Source organism: Phyllostomus hastatus, unplaced genomic scaffold (genome assembly GCF_019186645.2).
Source record: "Phyllostomus hastatus isolate PE091 unplaced genomic scaffold, TTU_PhHast_1.1 phas_scaffold_585, whole genome shotgun sequence".
NCBI classification, from domain to species: Eukaryota; Metazoa; Chordata; class Mammalia; order Chiroptera; family Phyllostomidae; genus Phyllostomus; species Phyllostomus hastatus.
Genome location: NW_025334037.1, coordinates 14929415 through 14946367, shown reverse-complemented (window position 1 = coordinate 14946367; position 16953 = coordinate 14929415). Strand labels below are relative to the sequence as shown.

At 33.9% G+C, this 16953-nt stretch overlaps 1 protein-coding gene across 1 annotated transcript in view; it reads left to right on the top strand.

The window, feature by feature from the left end:
• Positions 1 to 16953, top strand: part of KIF18A (kinesin family member 18A) — a 76286-nt gene that overhangs the window by 38742 nt on the left and 20591 nt on the right. Inside the window, exon 13 of the mRNA XM_045825468.1 lies at positions 6038 to 6270. Coding sequence (XP_045681424.1) covers positions 6038 to 6270 — 233 coding nt within the window. The remainder of the gene's footprint in view (positions 1 to 6037; positions 6271 to 16953) is intronic.

Genomic DNA, 16953 nt, shown 5'->3' with positions numbered 1-16953 from the left:
AAAAGGGAAAGGAGAAACCTGACGGATCCTGTGAATGCAAGCTCAGCCTAGTCTCCCATACTGTCCATATCTACACCTTAAGCAGACAGTGAATACTTAATAACTAGCACTTAAACCACTTGCAGGAGCTAAAGTTATAAAAGAAACATTAGTTTATTTTAACTGTACAATATTTGCTATTTAAGACAAAGATAAATACATTCTAGATCCTTTTTGTCTCAAAGTGGAAAAAAAAGATTTCTCTTATTTAAAAATGTGGTGAACCAAAGAATTACAAACAGGGGTAGTACATCATAACAGAAAGAGTGTGAGTTTTGGATTTGGTCTTATACTAGTTTAAATTAGCAATATAACCTGGCATAAATTAACCACACTAAGCCTTGGTTTTCTTCTAGTTAAAACAGATTATAGTATTTATAAGGAATTTGAAAGGATTAAATGGCATAAAATAATGGAAGTGATGAATTATCTTAGCAGGACATTATAGAGTAGAGGCAAAAGCTGATTTAATAAAGTACTAACAGGAAAAAAAATTTCAACCAAGAGTACTTTACCCAGGGAAGTTATCATCCAGAATAAGAGGAGAGATAATTTTCCAGAGGGGGGAAAGCTAAAGAAGAATGTAAAATGACTTTAAAATAAAGCCTATATTAAGAGTCAGAGAATGGCATTATGTAATAAGGTGTTAATCCAGCCAGAGGTTATACTATTTGTAAATATTATGCCCCCAACATAGGAGCACCTAAATACATAAAGCAAATATTAGCATACCTAAAGGGGAAAATAGACAGCAATACAATTATAGTAGGAGACTTTAATACCCCACTTATATCAGTGGATAGATTATCCAGACAGAAAATCAATAAGGAAACATCGGCCTTAACTGACACATTAGATCAGATGGACTTAACCGACATATACAGAACATTTCATCTAAAAGCAACATAATACACATTCTTCTCAAGTGAAAATGGAAAATTTCCCAGGATACATCATATGTTATCCCACAGACCAAGACTTAACAAGTTTAAGAAGATTGAAATCAGATCAAATACCTTTCTGACCACAGTAATATGAAAGTACAAATAAAAATATTTATGAATATGTGGAACTTAAAATATGTGGATCAAGGAAGAAATCAGAAGTGAAATAACAATAACCAAGTGCTGGAAGCAACCTAAGTGCCCATCAGTAAATGAGTGGATTGAAAAACTGGTTCATGTACACAATAGAATACTTTGCAGCAGAAAACAAGGGACTCCCACCCTTTGAGACAGCATGGATGGAACTGGAGATTATTATGCCACATGAAATAAGCCAGGTGGTGAAAGACAAGTACCATAAGATCTCACCTATAAGTGGAACCTAATCGATAAAACAAACAAATGAGAAAAATAGAACCAGAGACTTAGAAATAAAGAACAGACTGACAGTGACCAGAGGGGGAAGGAGCAGGGGGATGAAGGAGGAGAAAAGGGGAAGGGGCAAGTCAAGGAGCCAATGGGCACAGACAATGGGGTGTGAATTGACTGGGAGCAGGGGTTGGGGGACAGGGGAGAGCAATGGAGGTAAATATGGGACAACTGTAATTGAACAACAATAAAAAAAGTGAAATAAAAATAATGCCTTGAGACAAATGAAAATGAAAATACAACATACCAAAATTTATGGGATGCAGCATAAGCATTTCTAGGTGGGAATTTCATAGCAATAAATGTCTACTTCAAGAAGAAAAATCAAATAAACAACCTAACTTTGAATCTCAAGAAACTAGAAAAATAACACACAAATCCCAGTGTTAGAAAGAAGGAAATAACAAAGATCAGAGCGGAAATAAGTGAAGTAGACTAAAAAAAAAAAAAAAAATAGAATGAGTCAATGAAACCAAGAGTTGTACTTTTAAAAAGAAAAACAAAATTGATGGACCTTTAGCTAGACTCACCAAGAAAAAAGAAAAGAGAAGTCCTAATTATGTAAAACCAGAAATGAAAGAGTTGACATTACAACTCACCACAGAAATACAAAGTGTCTTAAGAGACTACTGTGAACAATTATACACCCACAAACTGGACAACCTAGAAGAACTATCTAGAAACATACAGCCTACCAAGAATGAGTCATTAAGAAACAGACAACCTGGGCAGACCAATTACTAGTAAGGGGATTGAATCACTAATTGAAACCTCCCTACAAAGAAAAGTCCCCAACCAGACGGCCTCACTGGTGATTTCTATCAAACATTCAGAGAATACTAATTTTTCTCAAATTTTTCCAAAAAATTAAAGAGTCTATTTTATGAGACCAGCATTACTCTGTTGGCAAAACCAGAAAAGGACAACATAGGGAAACAAAATTATAGACCAGTATCCCTGATGAACATTGATGTAAAAATTTCCAGCAAAATATTAGGAAACCTAATTCAACAATACTTTAAAAAGATCATACACTGATCAGCTGGGGTTTATCCCAGGGATGCAAGGATGGTTCAACATACTTAAATCATTTAGTGTGGCATATCACATTAATAAAATGAAGGATAAAAATCACAAAAGTATTTGACAAAATTCAACATCCATTTTGATAAAAATTTTCAGCAAAGTAGATGTAGTGTGAACACACCTTAACGTAATAAAGGCCATATCATATATGACAAGCCCATAGGTGATACTATCCTTAATAGTGAAAAGCTGAAAGCTTTTCCTTTAAGAACAAGAACAAGTTAGGGATGCTCACTACCACCTCTTTTATTGAACATAGTATTGGAAGGCCTACCCACAGCAATTAGACAAGAAAAAGGAAATACCTCCAAATTGGAAAGGAAGAAGTAAAATGCATTATATGCAGATAACATATATGGAAAACCCCAGACTCCCCCAAAACTGTTGGAAACTTACTAAGGTTGCAGGGTACAAAATTAATATACAGAGATCATTTGGATTTGTGTTTCTATAGACTAGGAATAATCTGTCAGAAAAATAAATTAAGATAATTTTATTTACAATTGCATTAATAGAACACCTAGAAACAAATTTAATTAAGCAAGTAAAAGACCTGTGTACTGAAACTATAAGGCATTAATTAATGAAAGAAATTGAAGAAAATACAAATAAATTGAAAAATATCCTGTGCTCATAGATTAGAAGAATTAATACTGATAAAATGTCCTCACTACCCAAACCAATCTATAGATTCAATGCAATTCCGACCAAAATCTTACTGTTTTTTCACAGAAATAGAAAAACAGTTCTAAAATGTGTGTGAAACCTCCAAAAACCCTGAATAACCAAAGCAATCTTTAGAAAGAGCTAAATTGGAAGCATTATGGTCCCTTATTTAAAACTATGTAACAAAGCTATAATAAAACAGTGTGGTACTGGCACAAACACAGGCACGTAGATCAGTGGAACCGAATAGAGAGCCCAGAAATGAACCCAGGCATATATGGTCAACTAATTTATGACAAAGAAGCTGAGAATATACAATGGGAAAAGGAAAGTCTCTTCAATAAATGGTGTTGGGAAAAGTGGACGACAGCTGCTCATATAAGAATAAAACATACCACACACACAAAACAACTCAAAATGGATTAAAGTCATCAACATAAGACCTGAAACAAAATTAGAAGAAAACATGGGTAGTAAACAAGTGCCGTCAAGGATGTAGAGAAAAGGGATCCCTTGTGCACTGTTGGTGGGAATGTAAATTGGTAAACCACTATTGAAAATATGGAGGTTGTTCAAAAACTTAAAAATAAAATTACCATATAATCCAGCAATTTCACTTCTGAAAAAAATAAAAACACTTGAAAAAATATATGTACACCCCATGTTTATTGCTGCATAATACAATAGCCAGGATGTGGAAACAACCTAAGTATCCATCAATGGATGAGTGGATAAGGAAAAAGTGTGTGGAATATTATTCAGCCATAAAAAGGAATGAAATCTTGCCATTTACAAAAATATGCATGGACCTTGGGGGTGTTACTCTAAGTAATAAGTCAGACATTAAAAGACAAATAACATGTTCTTACTTACATGTGGGATCTTGAAAAAAAGAAACTCATTGATGAAGAGTACAGATTCTGATTGCCAGGGGCTGAGGAGGGGGGCATGGTTGAAATAAGGGAAGGCAGTGGAAAGGTACAAACTTCCAATTATGAAATAAGTAAGTCATGGGGGTATAATATACAGAATGATGACCTTAGTTAATAGTAGTGTATTCCATATTTGAAAGTTGCTAAAAGAAATCTTAAAAGCTCTCATCCCAAGGGGAAAAAATTCTGTAACTACTTGTGGTAATGGATGTTAACTAGACTTACTGTGGTGATCATTTCACAATATGTACACGAATCAAAAAAATAATGAATGAATGAATGCATAAATAGATTCATACAAACATGTGTACATGCATACATATATAACATGTCGTCATTCCCTGTGACTACCTCCAGATTTACTAGCTTTACTAGAATGATTCACAGGACCCATTGTATAGTTTTACTCTTAGTTATGATGTATTAAAGCAAAAGTGTGCAAAACAAAATCAGCAAAAGGAAAAGGAGAATGGGGCAACATCCAAAGAAAACCAATGTAAGCTTTCAAATGTCATATTTCAGTGGACCCACACAGGATGTATAAGTCCTCCAGCAAAAGTTGTGACAACACATGTGAAATGTTGTCTTCTTTTGGGATCTCATTAGATAAATACTTAGGGCACAGGGTTTTTATTGGTAGTTGGTCATGTATTCATTCACCCTCTGCCTAGCATGTACCCAAAACAGACTTTCCGAAAGGAAAGCAACTCTTAAGGATAACCCACATTGTTTATATAAACAGTTCAAGCACAGTGAGACACTCTTTATCAATTCAGAAAATAATGAGACTGCTGTCAAAATCCAAGGTTCAAGGTACCAGCCAAAGGCCAACATTGCTAGCAAATCTTTCTAAGGATAGCAGTTAACTCTTCCCTGCATAGCACCTAGTTAGTGTAGGTTTTCAGTTTTTATTGACTTTCTAATTAATGACTAAAGTACTCTCCATCCTCACCAAAATGAAGGTGTCACAGATTATTTATTTATACTACTATCTAAATATTTAAGCAATTATTTCCTTTTGTTAAAATTAATGCCTATTCTTTTCCCAGTGACCTATTTATACTTCAAACAGTCTGTTCTCTTAGATGTGACAGGTGAACTGGATCATCAGGACTGAATCATTTCAAGATTACTCATGTTGTTTGACGACATCTTTCTTGATTTAAAAGTTAGGAACCATTGATCAAGTGGATAAATTTATAGCTATTTAGCTGTGGCATTTCTTCCGTGAACAGTTACATGGAGATCTAACACATACCGCTCTGATTAACAACTGTTGGGAAGATTTTGAGTCAGAGCCAAGAATCAGTGTCCCATTGATTCCCCCATACCCTCCATTTTTGTCCACAACCCTTCTTCTTGAACCCTCTTGGAATAGCTTTGAAGGCCATTGTTTTGCTCATGAATAGCTAACTGAAAGGAAAAATGAATTGTACTTCTTTGTGGGTTTTTTTATCATTATATGCCTAAAATGAGTCTCATCATTTGATATAGTGTATAAATTTATTTTAATTTTGTAGTATTTAGTAACAACAACAATATATTTGGTTTGAAAATTACACTATGCTTCACAAAAAGCATTTATACGTATTTAACTCATTCAGTTCCCTAAACAGTCTCCTGCTGTAAGTATTGGCTGTCTAATTGGTTGCCATGTAATTGAGGAGAAACCTCTCAGTTTGCCTTATCGATGGTCATATGGAAGCAAGGGAAGACTAGCTGAGAGTACAGCCCGGTGCTCGTGATTCCTACCCAAGGTGCTTTCCAGTTTACACTAATGTATTAAGAATATGTTGATGTAGTTGATTGAAATATTCTAAAAGGAATGTATATACAGGGAATTATTTGGATGATCTAATATTTTGTATGTTACATAGAATTATAATAATGTATTTCAAATTTAGTGTTTATCTCTCCTTTTTGGTCGACTTCTCTATTTAGGGTATTGAATGCTTTACTTCCAACCCTGAGAAAACAGTATTGTGCATTAAAGGAAGCTGGCCTGTCAAATGCTGCTTTTGAGTCTGACTTCAAAGAAATTGAACATTTGGTGGAGAGGAAAAAAGTGGTGGTTTGGGCTGACCAAACTACTGAACATACCAAGCAGAACTCTCTGCCCGGGGTTTCTCTGCTCATGGCCTTTCCGCAGCTCGCGCCAGTTCAGACTGCTGCTTGTAAGTACGGCTTTTATTTCATTAAGTAAATAATAACTTTTCTAGACTCTGGCAGCCTCCTTTATATGTCAGTCTACGTTAACAGTTAATTTTTTAAATAGGTTTGGTTATTTTGTGAGAATTAATGGGGAAATTAGTTTCAGAATAGTTTCAGTTAACCAGTATCTTTCACAGGTCTAAGAACAAGTATGCTTGATGTCCTAAATATCTCTAACAATAAAACCTTTAAGCTATTTTACCCATTTTTGATGAATAATTTTACTTCTTTAAAACTTAACATCTATTAAGGACTGAAGATTATAATTAAGAATGTCACAATTTTTAATACATAATAAGCTATTCTTAAGATCTAACAGTGAAGAATTTACTGTTTTTCTATTGACAGCTCACTGTATATCTCATCTCATAAGTGTGCATGGAACATTTTAATTGCAGAACATCTACTCTTGGTTTAAAAAAATTCAGACAACATAGAAGTACATATAGAAGTAGAATGCCCTCTTTGACTTTCCCCAGAACCTCAATCTTGTGTCCTGTCTCAGAGATAAATGCTGTTAATTGTTTGGTTATGTTTGCAGAAAGAGAATATGAATTTGTATTAGATCATCTAACTTTCTAGCTTTTTGTTAGGTTTCATGTGAGTGCTCACACATAAATTAGGATACATGCATGAAGAATCTACCTCATATTCTTTAACAGTTGGGACCATCCAGAGAATAGAGGTACCATAATTTTCTCAATCCGTGTTCCTTTGGTGAATGGTGCATCGGAGAGCATGCCTGTATATTCAGCTTTGTGAGTGTGTACCTGGTTCCTAAAAGCTGATTTGCTGAGTCAGAGGACAACTACTTTTTTTAAAAAAGAAGTAATCCGTCAAAGTCTCAGAATTTTCCTGTACCAAACGTGTGCATGTTTTATCTTTACCTCAACCCAGAATAATAACAGCAACACTAGACTATTGCCTGTTCTTTTTTTAAATTTGCAACTCTCAGGTGACTAGTGAGGTTGTTTCATCTTGTCTGATGTGTCTTATGCTTATTGCAGTTAGTGGCATTTTGTTTGTTTGTTTTCTTGTTTATTTATTTGTTAGGAGTGCCTTAGTGTTTTGCTTGTAGTTTCAACTGCCGTCATGCTCCACTCTCTCCTCCAAACTTCTTTCTTTCTGGGAGTCTGGATCTTCCCAGGGCCCTACTTTACTTCTGATTCCAACGCTGATACTAGGGAGGTTGCCACTTTGTTTAGAGAGTCTTAGCCCATAATATAACACCAGAGTAAATCTGTTGAGTAGTTGGTCTGTTGATTATTGTTTATAATCACCTCGTAGGCTATTCCCCAGTCTTTTTTTCTGAGTTTACAGATTTGGCAAAAGCAGTTTTCATATAAATAACAACTGGGGTCTTGATTTTTGTTTTCTGCATTTCCCATTGATCTGATCCATCTGCTTTTCAACTTCCAAATGTTACCGTGTTTCTCCTGTTGGCAACTGTTACCTTTTCCTATCACTGGTACCGTGTTTCTCCTGTTGGCAACTGTTACCTTTTCCTATCACTGGTATTATGGTAATAGATTTTAAGAGGGGGTGAGGCACACCTCTGTAGATTTGTGTATTTGATTTTATTTATTTTAGTATTATCCTTTCCTGTCAGAACTGCACCTCAAATATTTGCTTTGTTGGTTTTTTCTCTTGAATGCTTGTTTTCTGTTTTATTGTAGATTTTGTTTTCTGTTTCATTTTATCTGCTTTTACTTTCATTACTTCCTTTCTTTATCTTTCATTATCTACTTTTACTAGCTTTATGTTACAGTCTATGTTCCAGCCTATTTGGGGGTTATAGATTTATAGCTTAATTGAATTGTATTTAGAGAAATTACTTCATGTGGTTTTAATCCTTTGAAGTTTGTAGATACTAACTTTATGCCCACCATATAGTTAGCTTATGTAAATGTTCCAAGTACGCTTTTAAGGAATATATGTTTTGTAGGTTTTAGTTACAATATTCTATATGTCAGTTCAAATTGGTTGTGTTCTTCAAATCTTATTCTTACTAACTTATGTTTTAATTTATGTTCTAACATATAATGAAGAGACCTATTAAAAATTCCCTCTATTACTGTGGACTTTTGTATTTTATATGTTTTTTATTGCTGCCCTAACAAATTAACATAAATATATCAACTTTATCTCCAAGAGTTCTATAGGCCAGAAGCCCAGCAGTTTCAATTGGTTAATCTGCTAAGAGGTTCACAAGGCCAAAAGCGAGGTGTGAGGTGTAAGCCCACTGAGTTTCTTATTTGGAAGTTTTAGGGGAGAATGTGCTTCTAAGCTCATTCTGGTAGTTAGCACACTTCAGTTCTATGTGGCTATTTGGCTGAGATCCGTGTTTTCTTGTTGGCTGTTGCCCAGGGGTCATTATAAGTTTCTGGAGGTCACTCATTTGTCCTGGCACATAACCCTCTTCATCACTTCATCTCCTAGCCAACAAAGGCAGGTCAAGCCATTTTCATACTCTAAATCTCTCTGACCTTTCCTTCTGTTTCACGTTTACTGCCTACAGTTAGGGAAAGTTCTCTGCTTTAAGTGCTCTTAATGATTAGATTGAGGCCACTGGGTAGTCTAGGACAGCAGTTTTCAACTGTTTCCATCTCATGGCACACATAAACTACTTACTATAAGTCTGCAGTGCACCAAAAAATGTATTTGCTGCCAATCTGACCGAAAAAATAGGTTTAATTTTGATTCATTCACACTGGACAGCTATTGTTGTTCTGGCTGTTGTCATTTTTTTATTTGACAGTTTAAGGGAAAAGAGGTCAGTGCCCCTGACTAAATAGTCAGGTATTGCATGTTTTAAAAATTGTTGCAGCACACCAGTTGAAAATCGCTGATCTAGGGTAATCTCCCTATTTTAGAATTCTGTAAAAGGTGATGCTAATCGTGTTTCTAAGGTTAAGAATCCCTTTCATTGCACCTAGAATAGTGCTATACACAGAGTGGGTGCTTGAGTTAGGGTTAAAACAGTAAACTGGTAAATTCTCTGCTTATCTTCAAGGCTTAAGTATAAAATTATTTTTTTAACACTTGAAAAATTAAAGGATTTCTTTTATACTAAAAGAATAAGATAAAATCTTATCATGTTAATTACATCTGCAAAACCATTTTTGCCACGCAGTGGAATATATTCACAGGTTTCAGGGGCTGGGCTGTGAGCATCTGTTAGGGGGAGAAGGTGTTCTGCCTACCACACGGTACCCTGCTTAGTTCTGCCAACTTTTGCTTTCTTTTATGGATATTATGTTATTACATTTGTGTATTTCTGAATTAGAATTCTTACATCTTATTGTAAAATTACCCTTCTAGTATTTTGGTTTTTACTTTTAACTTTAATATTAATATAACAGCTATGTCACTTTTCTTTGATATCCCATTTTTTCACCTCTGTGAGCTTGGAAGCTCTACACTCTATATTCTTTTGGTTACTACCCTTTGGTTAACACAGATCCTTGCTTTATCAAAGTCTGTTTATCAGAGTAACTTTGTTACTTCTACCCTCTTCTCAGTGCTAGAAGCTTAAAACTCTTAAACGCTTCTTCAACATACATACTTCAACATATAAAACTCTTCAACCGTTCTTCAACATATATACCATTGTTAAAATGTACTTTGTCTGTACTTATTAAGCCCATAGAATATTTTTATTGTCTATACAGTCAATGTTCATTCATATTTACTACTTTTGTTCTATATATTTTTAGCATCTGTATGTCTTCATCCAAGACAATTTTTATTTCCTCTAAAGAATCTTTTGCATTTCCTTTACAGTGGTTGTGCTAGTAATGAATTTTCTTAGTTTTTATGTATCTGAAGATATATTTATTTTATGTTTCTTTCTTGAAGACTGTTTTTGCTGAATATATAATTTCAATGTAGTGTTTTGTTTTGTTTTGTTTTTTTAGCCCTTCAACATTATTATCTTCTGGCTTTTGTTGTTGCTGTTGAAGTAGTTTTCATTCTAAGTGTTGCTTTCTTGAATGAAGTCTGACTTTTGGCTTCCTAAAATATTTTCTGTTTGGGGAGAGTTTTAGTAGTTTTGCTATGTAGTACCTATGTAATTTTATTTCTACTTCTTGTACTTGGGTTCATAGAACTTTGTGAATTTGTGGGTGGGTAATCTTTCATTAGTTTTCTAAAGTTCTTAACCATTATATATTCAAATATTACCATATTTTGCCATATGTAATGTGCACTTTTTTGCCCAAATTTTTGAGGGAAAATAAAGATGGGCGTTATACCTGGGTAGTACCAGAAATACCTTGTATCTGTTCTTGTGTTTTGTGATTATTTGGCACATAAAATTTCTTGTACCACAATATGTTAAAAAAATAAATGCTAAAATTCCTTGATAATACCAAAAAGTATCTAAATATTAATTAATTAATTAACTAACTAACTAAAATGAAAGATTTTTTCCTGAAAGTTTGGGCCAAAAACGTGGGTGCGCATTATACACAGGAGTACATTATACATGGCAAAATACGGTATTTCTGCCACTTTTGCTTTCTCCTCTATTTCTGGGTCTCCAGTTTTATTGCACAGTAACTGCTCATTGTCTTATATGTATGCCTTTTACTTTCTCCTGCTTTTCATTGTTTTTTCGCTCACTGGAAATATTTTTCAGATATTTTATAGTTTAATGTCTGCTAATTTATCCAACATGTATTTGCAGAATTGTTTATAGAAATACTTTGCGTCTTCTGAGGGTTACAGTTGCTTTATCCAGGCTCCTGAAGCATTAGCAATCCCACATCACTTCAGTTCAATGTTAGAGACTGAGATAATTTGAAACTGACCTTCTGCTTCTGAGAGGGCCTGCCTACCCCTGATTTATCCTCTGGAGTTCAGGTGTTCAGGGTACCAACTCAAAGCAGGAGGGTTTAAGAACAACTCCTCTCTGTGGGTGCTACATCCTAGTTGCAGCACCCAGGCCCACAGAGGGCTCAACAATGTTCTGAAGCATTTGAGCCACCTCCTCCAGCATCAGCAAACAGCCTCCCCGGGAGGCAGCCTCAAACTACCTCCTGACACTTGCCTGTAATTCTTCACAATTCTGTTCACTTTCCTGTGCCTTCAAGCATGTGTTTTTTTATATTTTTTCCAGATATTTTAGTTGTGTTTAGTAGAGAGGCTTGTCTGAATTACCTAGGTCTCTATTAAGTCCCTAATATTATATTTTTACATTAAAATGACAGTGAAGTTGGATATGTATAAATTTTATAAAGCATTAAAACTGACCTAGTTGAGATCTTTGGAAAGAAACCTTAAGATTTTTTTTCCAGATTTTTTCATACCTTTGGGCCTTGATACTTTCCATGTAATGTATTCAAGATGTTGGAGAGGAAATAGGGTTTTAACACCAAGATTGAGAAATACTGACCACCTGTTATATGACAGTCATTATTCATTATTTAAAAATCCATATTTCACTTACAATGTAATTGCACAGACCATACCTGTCAACAGTAAAACAAAACATTTATTTGGCTCTTAACTCCTTTTCATGGTATTTTCAAAAGGAAAGACAGTTAAAATGTTACATTATATAAATGTGTATTTTCTTTTCAAATGTTTCAGAAGGTGGGTTTTGTTTTGTTTCTTATTAGTTTGTTGTTTTAATATTTTATTCACATGATTTCATAGATTAACTATTTGCTTAGTGCAGCTTGTATACTCCGTGAGCTATCTATGTTGCATACATTGTAAGTAGAGTCAAAGGTGAATAACAGGGAGTGGGTAGAAAGTGAGGCCACTTATAAATATTTGTTTTTCAGCCCTGACTGGTGTGGCTTAGTGGATTGAGCATGGGCTGCAAACCAAAGGGTCTTCAGTTCAATTCCCAGTCAGGGCACATGCCTGGGTTGTGGGCCGGGTCCCCAGTAGGGGCCACGTGAGAGAGAGCCACACATTGATGTTTCTCTTTCTTTCTGTCTCCCTCCCTTCCCCTTTCTCTAAAAATAAATAAATAAAATCAGGGAAGGCTTCACTGATAAAATTTGAAGGAGCTCACAGAGTTATCCCTGTGCATATCTGGGAGAAGAGTCATTTTCAGGCAGAAAGAATAAGCATGTAAAATCTCTGACACGGGTGTTTGCTTTGCATATTCATGGAATGGCAAGACATGTAACTAACTGGTATAACAGAGAAGAGAAATAGACAGTGATGAGATCATAGGGAGCAAGAGAAGCAAGGAAGACCTCTTAGAGCCTTGAGGGTCGTTATAAGAACTTAGGCTTCTACTCTGAACAAAACAGGGACCTTAACATGATCTGAGGAGATCGTGTTTTAAAAATATCCCTCTGGCTACCGTGTTGAGAATAGATTGTAGTGTGGCAAGGGTAGGGGCAGTTAGGAGACCATGGCAATAACCCCAGTAAAAGATGGCGGTGGTTCAGACCAGACTGGTAGCAGTGGGAGTGGTGACAGGTGGTCAGATTCTAATACATTTTGAAGGTAGAGCCAGCAGAATTTCTTGTGACAAATTGCATTTGGGATGTGAAAAAAGAAAGGTCAGGGATGACTCTAAGATTTTTTAGCTTGGCAACTTAAAGAATCAAGTCATCTTAGAAGAGATAGGGAAGCCTTCAGTGGAACAAGTTTATAAGGAGGTGGTAGATAATCAGGAGTTCATTTTGAAGGGCTTTAATTTTGTCTAAGACACACCCAGGTAGAGACATTATGTAAACAGTTGAATGTAAGAACTTGGAGTTCAGGGGATCAGTCTAAATCGAAATATAACTTTGAGACTTGTTAGCATTTAGGTGATATTTAGAGCCACAGGACTAAATGAGAGCATCAGGGTATTAACCCTTTCCTGTAAGATGCATGTTGCAAGTGTTCTTCAAGATTATCATTTACTCTTCGCTTTGTTTCAGAATTCCATTTTGAAACTTTTATTCAGTAAAATAGCTTCATTTTTTCCCTCTACCTTTGGAATCATTGGAAAGGCCTTCTCATCTATCAGGGTTTTGCTTTGGAATCATTGGAAAGGCCTTCTCATCTATCAGGGTTTTGTTTTTGTTTTTGTTTTTTAACTTTTTAACTGGCAAGAATCTAATTTTTTCCAAAGAGCCTGTCATTCTTATATGAAAGATTTACAATCCATCCTTATGGCATCTTTTGTTTTACATATACTAAGTAGTCATATATAATTCTGTTTATTGGGTTTCTACCCTATTCTTTTGCCTATTTGTCTATCCTAGAGGTAGTAGTCATTGTTTAAATAACTGATAATTTATAATTTTTAATATGTAGCAGTGCTAATTTCCCTGTTATTCTTTGTTTTTACAATATTCTTGGCTGTCCCTTACCAAGAAATCTTTCAGTAATTTTTATCCAATTCCAGGGAAATACAGTCTTTTAAAAAATGTGTAAATTAATTTTGCCTTCACATCTTTTTCATTTCAAATCTTCTCTAGAATAATTTGTCTCTCCATATGCAAATCTTCCTGTAGATCCCTCAATAAAATTTTAAGGTTTTTTTCACATGTATGTTTTACGTTTATTATTAAAGCTATCCCTAGATACAATCTGTTATATGTTTGTTATATGGACTGTTTTTATTTTCTTATATTAATAAGCCTTTATTACTTTTTAAGTTGAAACTAACTTTTTAAATTTGGTTAATTTTAATAGTTGGCCAATGTCAGTACTTGATTTTGGGATAGTTATTTGACTTGAAATCTTTGTCTAGAACTCCGTGTCTGTTGACTTGGAGTAAAACATGTACCTATTTTGGGTCCGGAAAACAGCAAGTGCACTCACTGAGGGCCGTGCAGGGTGGGGGTGCCGGCAGCAAGGCTTATTTATGGAACTGATAAAACTTCTGACATTAAATGAAAAGTCAAGATTTCCTCATTATCCATCTGGAAACTCACATTTGGTAATATTTCTGTCTCTAACCTTTCCTTTTCCTAAAGTTTGCACCCCATGTCAGTGGTTTTATCTTAAAGTACAATAACAGAAAAGATACTGGTATGACTGTAGCACAGATATTCTGATTGAATATAGAGTTCCAATGTAAGTTTAGGTTTTCCCTAAAATTACTTGAGGAGATGAAAGTATCATTTTAAAAATAAGAAACCTCTATTCTAATTATGAATCAGCAAAATATTTATATAAATGTAATCTTGCTTTTTTATTTGTCAATAAAACTTAAATCATTATCAATAACAGCAGTAGTCATGCTTGTAGCCCTAAATACATTTTATTTGAACCTAGTTTTATATACAAGACTGTGTTCAGTTACTCATCTGTCAGTGCAGATGTTACTGTAAATTAAAAGGTTTTTGCATTGTGTTTTTTACATGTTAAGTAAACATAAATACTAGGAAGATGAGACTGAGAGGAAAACATGGTATCTGCTATTTTCACAGACAGGAGTTAGAAAGTTATGGTTGATTTATTGCTCAGAGTGCTGCATTAATTTAAAGGACTGTGACAGTTCTTAACACTACATGGGGAAATGTATTCTCTCTGTAATATTTGTAAATAACTGATATTATCTATATAGACATTAATACCACAGTAACCGCAATAGTGCCTTATGAATGCATTGTAAAATGTGTTTAGTTTGATTAATTCAATAGTAGCTTAATGTTACATATTTCTTAAATAGTTAAAATTTATTTACCTTGTCATTTGCAACTATGAATTCCATGAGTCACAGAGCTGTTAAAAAGAATCCAGATTTATGATTAGTACAGTAATTGTATCAATCATTTGTAGCCCAGAAGTGTTTATTGAAATACATATATTAATATTTGATTTCACTTTAGGACTTTGCCAACTAATTTTAATTTAGCACAGTTTCCCAAAGTACCTTCTCACGCACATATTGACATGAGTGCTAGCAAAAGAAAAATCTTTGCCATCATTTTGTACCAAACCTCAATTAGATCTTACCCCATTCATCAATGTCTCCCTGTCGTGAACCCTGCTTTGCAGCCTCTGACTCATGTTTGCTAAATACTGCATTCTGCTTGTTATATCAACATACAGGTCTGTAAATCTCTTAAGTCTGCAGTCTTAAGCTTTTGATAAATTAGTCCTCTGAGTAAAAATCATTCAGGACACATGATATGGGACATCAAAAGGCAACCCCATAAGGCCTGCCCATTTTTTTAAGAGAGAGATTTTTAAATCATTAGTGATAAATTATCCAGTCTCTTTATTTAAAAGAACCATCTGTAAAGTATTTCAGTTAAAAATAAATATAGACCCAGGCTACCTAAGAAACCATATAAAATTATAAGTAATCGTATTTTAAAGGTTTATTTAAAACTGAGAGAGACAAAATAGAATTATGTTTCTTTATTCAATTCAGAGGTAAGATTGCTAAACAACATGATTTCTAGAACACTGGAATGTCATTGTTAAAGTAGGTGAGGGCTTATATCATTATACTTGCTTGGGCCTTTCACTTTCTGCTACTAGGAAACACTGATATGTAAGTTATTTATTTATTTATTTATTTATTTATTTATTGTAACAAGCATATGACTTAACATTATTTGGATGTGACTTTTAATAATTGGATTTAAGGTCATTTCTTTTAATAATTAAAAGAATTATTTTAAAATGTTTTTTAAAATGATTAAAAGGACATTTCTTAGAATTTCTTTTAGGAAAATAGACATAAAACCGCTTTGTTTTTTTCTATTTTCTAATGAAATACATGCTAGATGACTTATAACCTTCTTGTTTTTGCCTAATATTTCTTAGACTGCTATTTCCTGATTCATCTATGTGTAGATGTTATCAATTTCTCATTCAGAGATGAAGGTTTCGCTCATTTACACCATTGCTTTATTTCTTCTTCCTGATTTGCTAATGTGTCAGGATATTATATAACATACATCTTCGTAGGATTCTGTAAGAAGCAGCATATATTATATGTAATAGAATATTACATATATACTTATATTACTCTATATAACATTTAATTCCAAAGCTTAAGAAAAATTTCTATAATAAAAAATAAATGTTATTTTAAAAATATTTTAAAAGGAAGGATATACTAACATTTCTTAAAACTACATTTAGAAAGATGGACATAAAACAACTGTTTTTTTTCTACAGAAATAATTTCAGAATCCCTACCTAAATATGTAGGGTAGATTTCTTAGAGAAATTAAATATTTGAAAGATAGAAATAATCAAGCAGAGTAGATTGTACTCACAGGCAAACTTAAATAACTTAAAAAATAACACAGCCAATAAATACATTTTAGACGTTTCTCTTGAGGTACAAGTAGTCAGTTTATCTTTTATGTCTTCACATACTTCTTCATGAGACTCCTATGTTTCATTAACAAAGTCAAAATATCCAATGTATTACTTTTATTACATTGCCTGTAGTTGATCATACTCCTTAAAAATCCCAGAAATTTTAGGGGAAGAGATGGCAAATATCATGAACTTTGTTTACTTCATTAACCACTTAACCAATATCAAATTTTTAGTCATAATTTGTTTTCACCACTTAGCAAATTTAATTTAGTGGGCCAGGCAAATGAATTCTAATTTCATTTTGATTTACTGTTGTTTTGATTTTTAGCTTATATTAATGTTGTATAGTATTAATATAGTACATTTTATTCCATACAAAGTACACAAATGTTAATGTACTT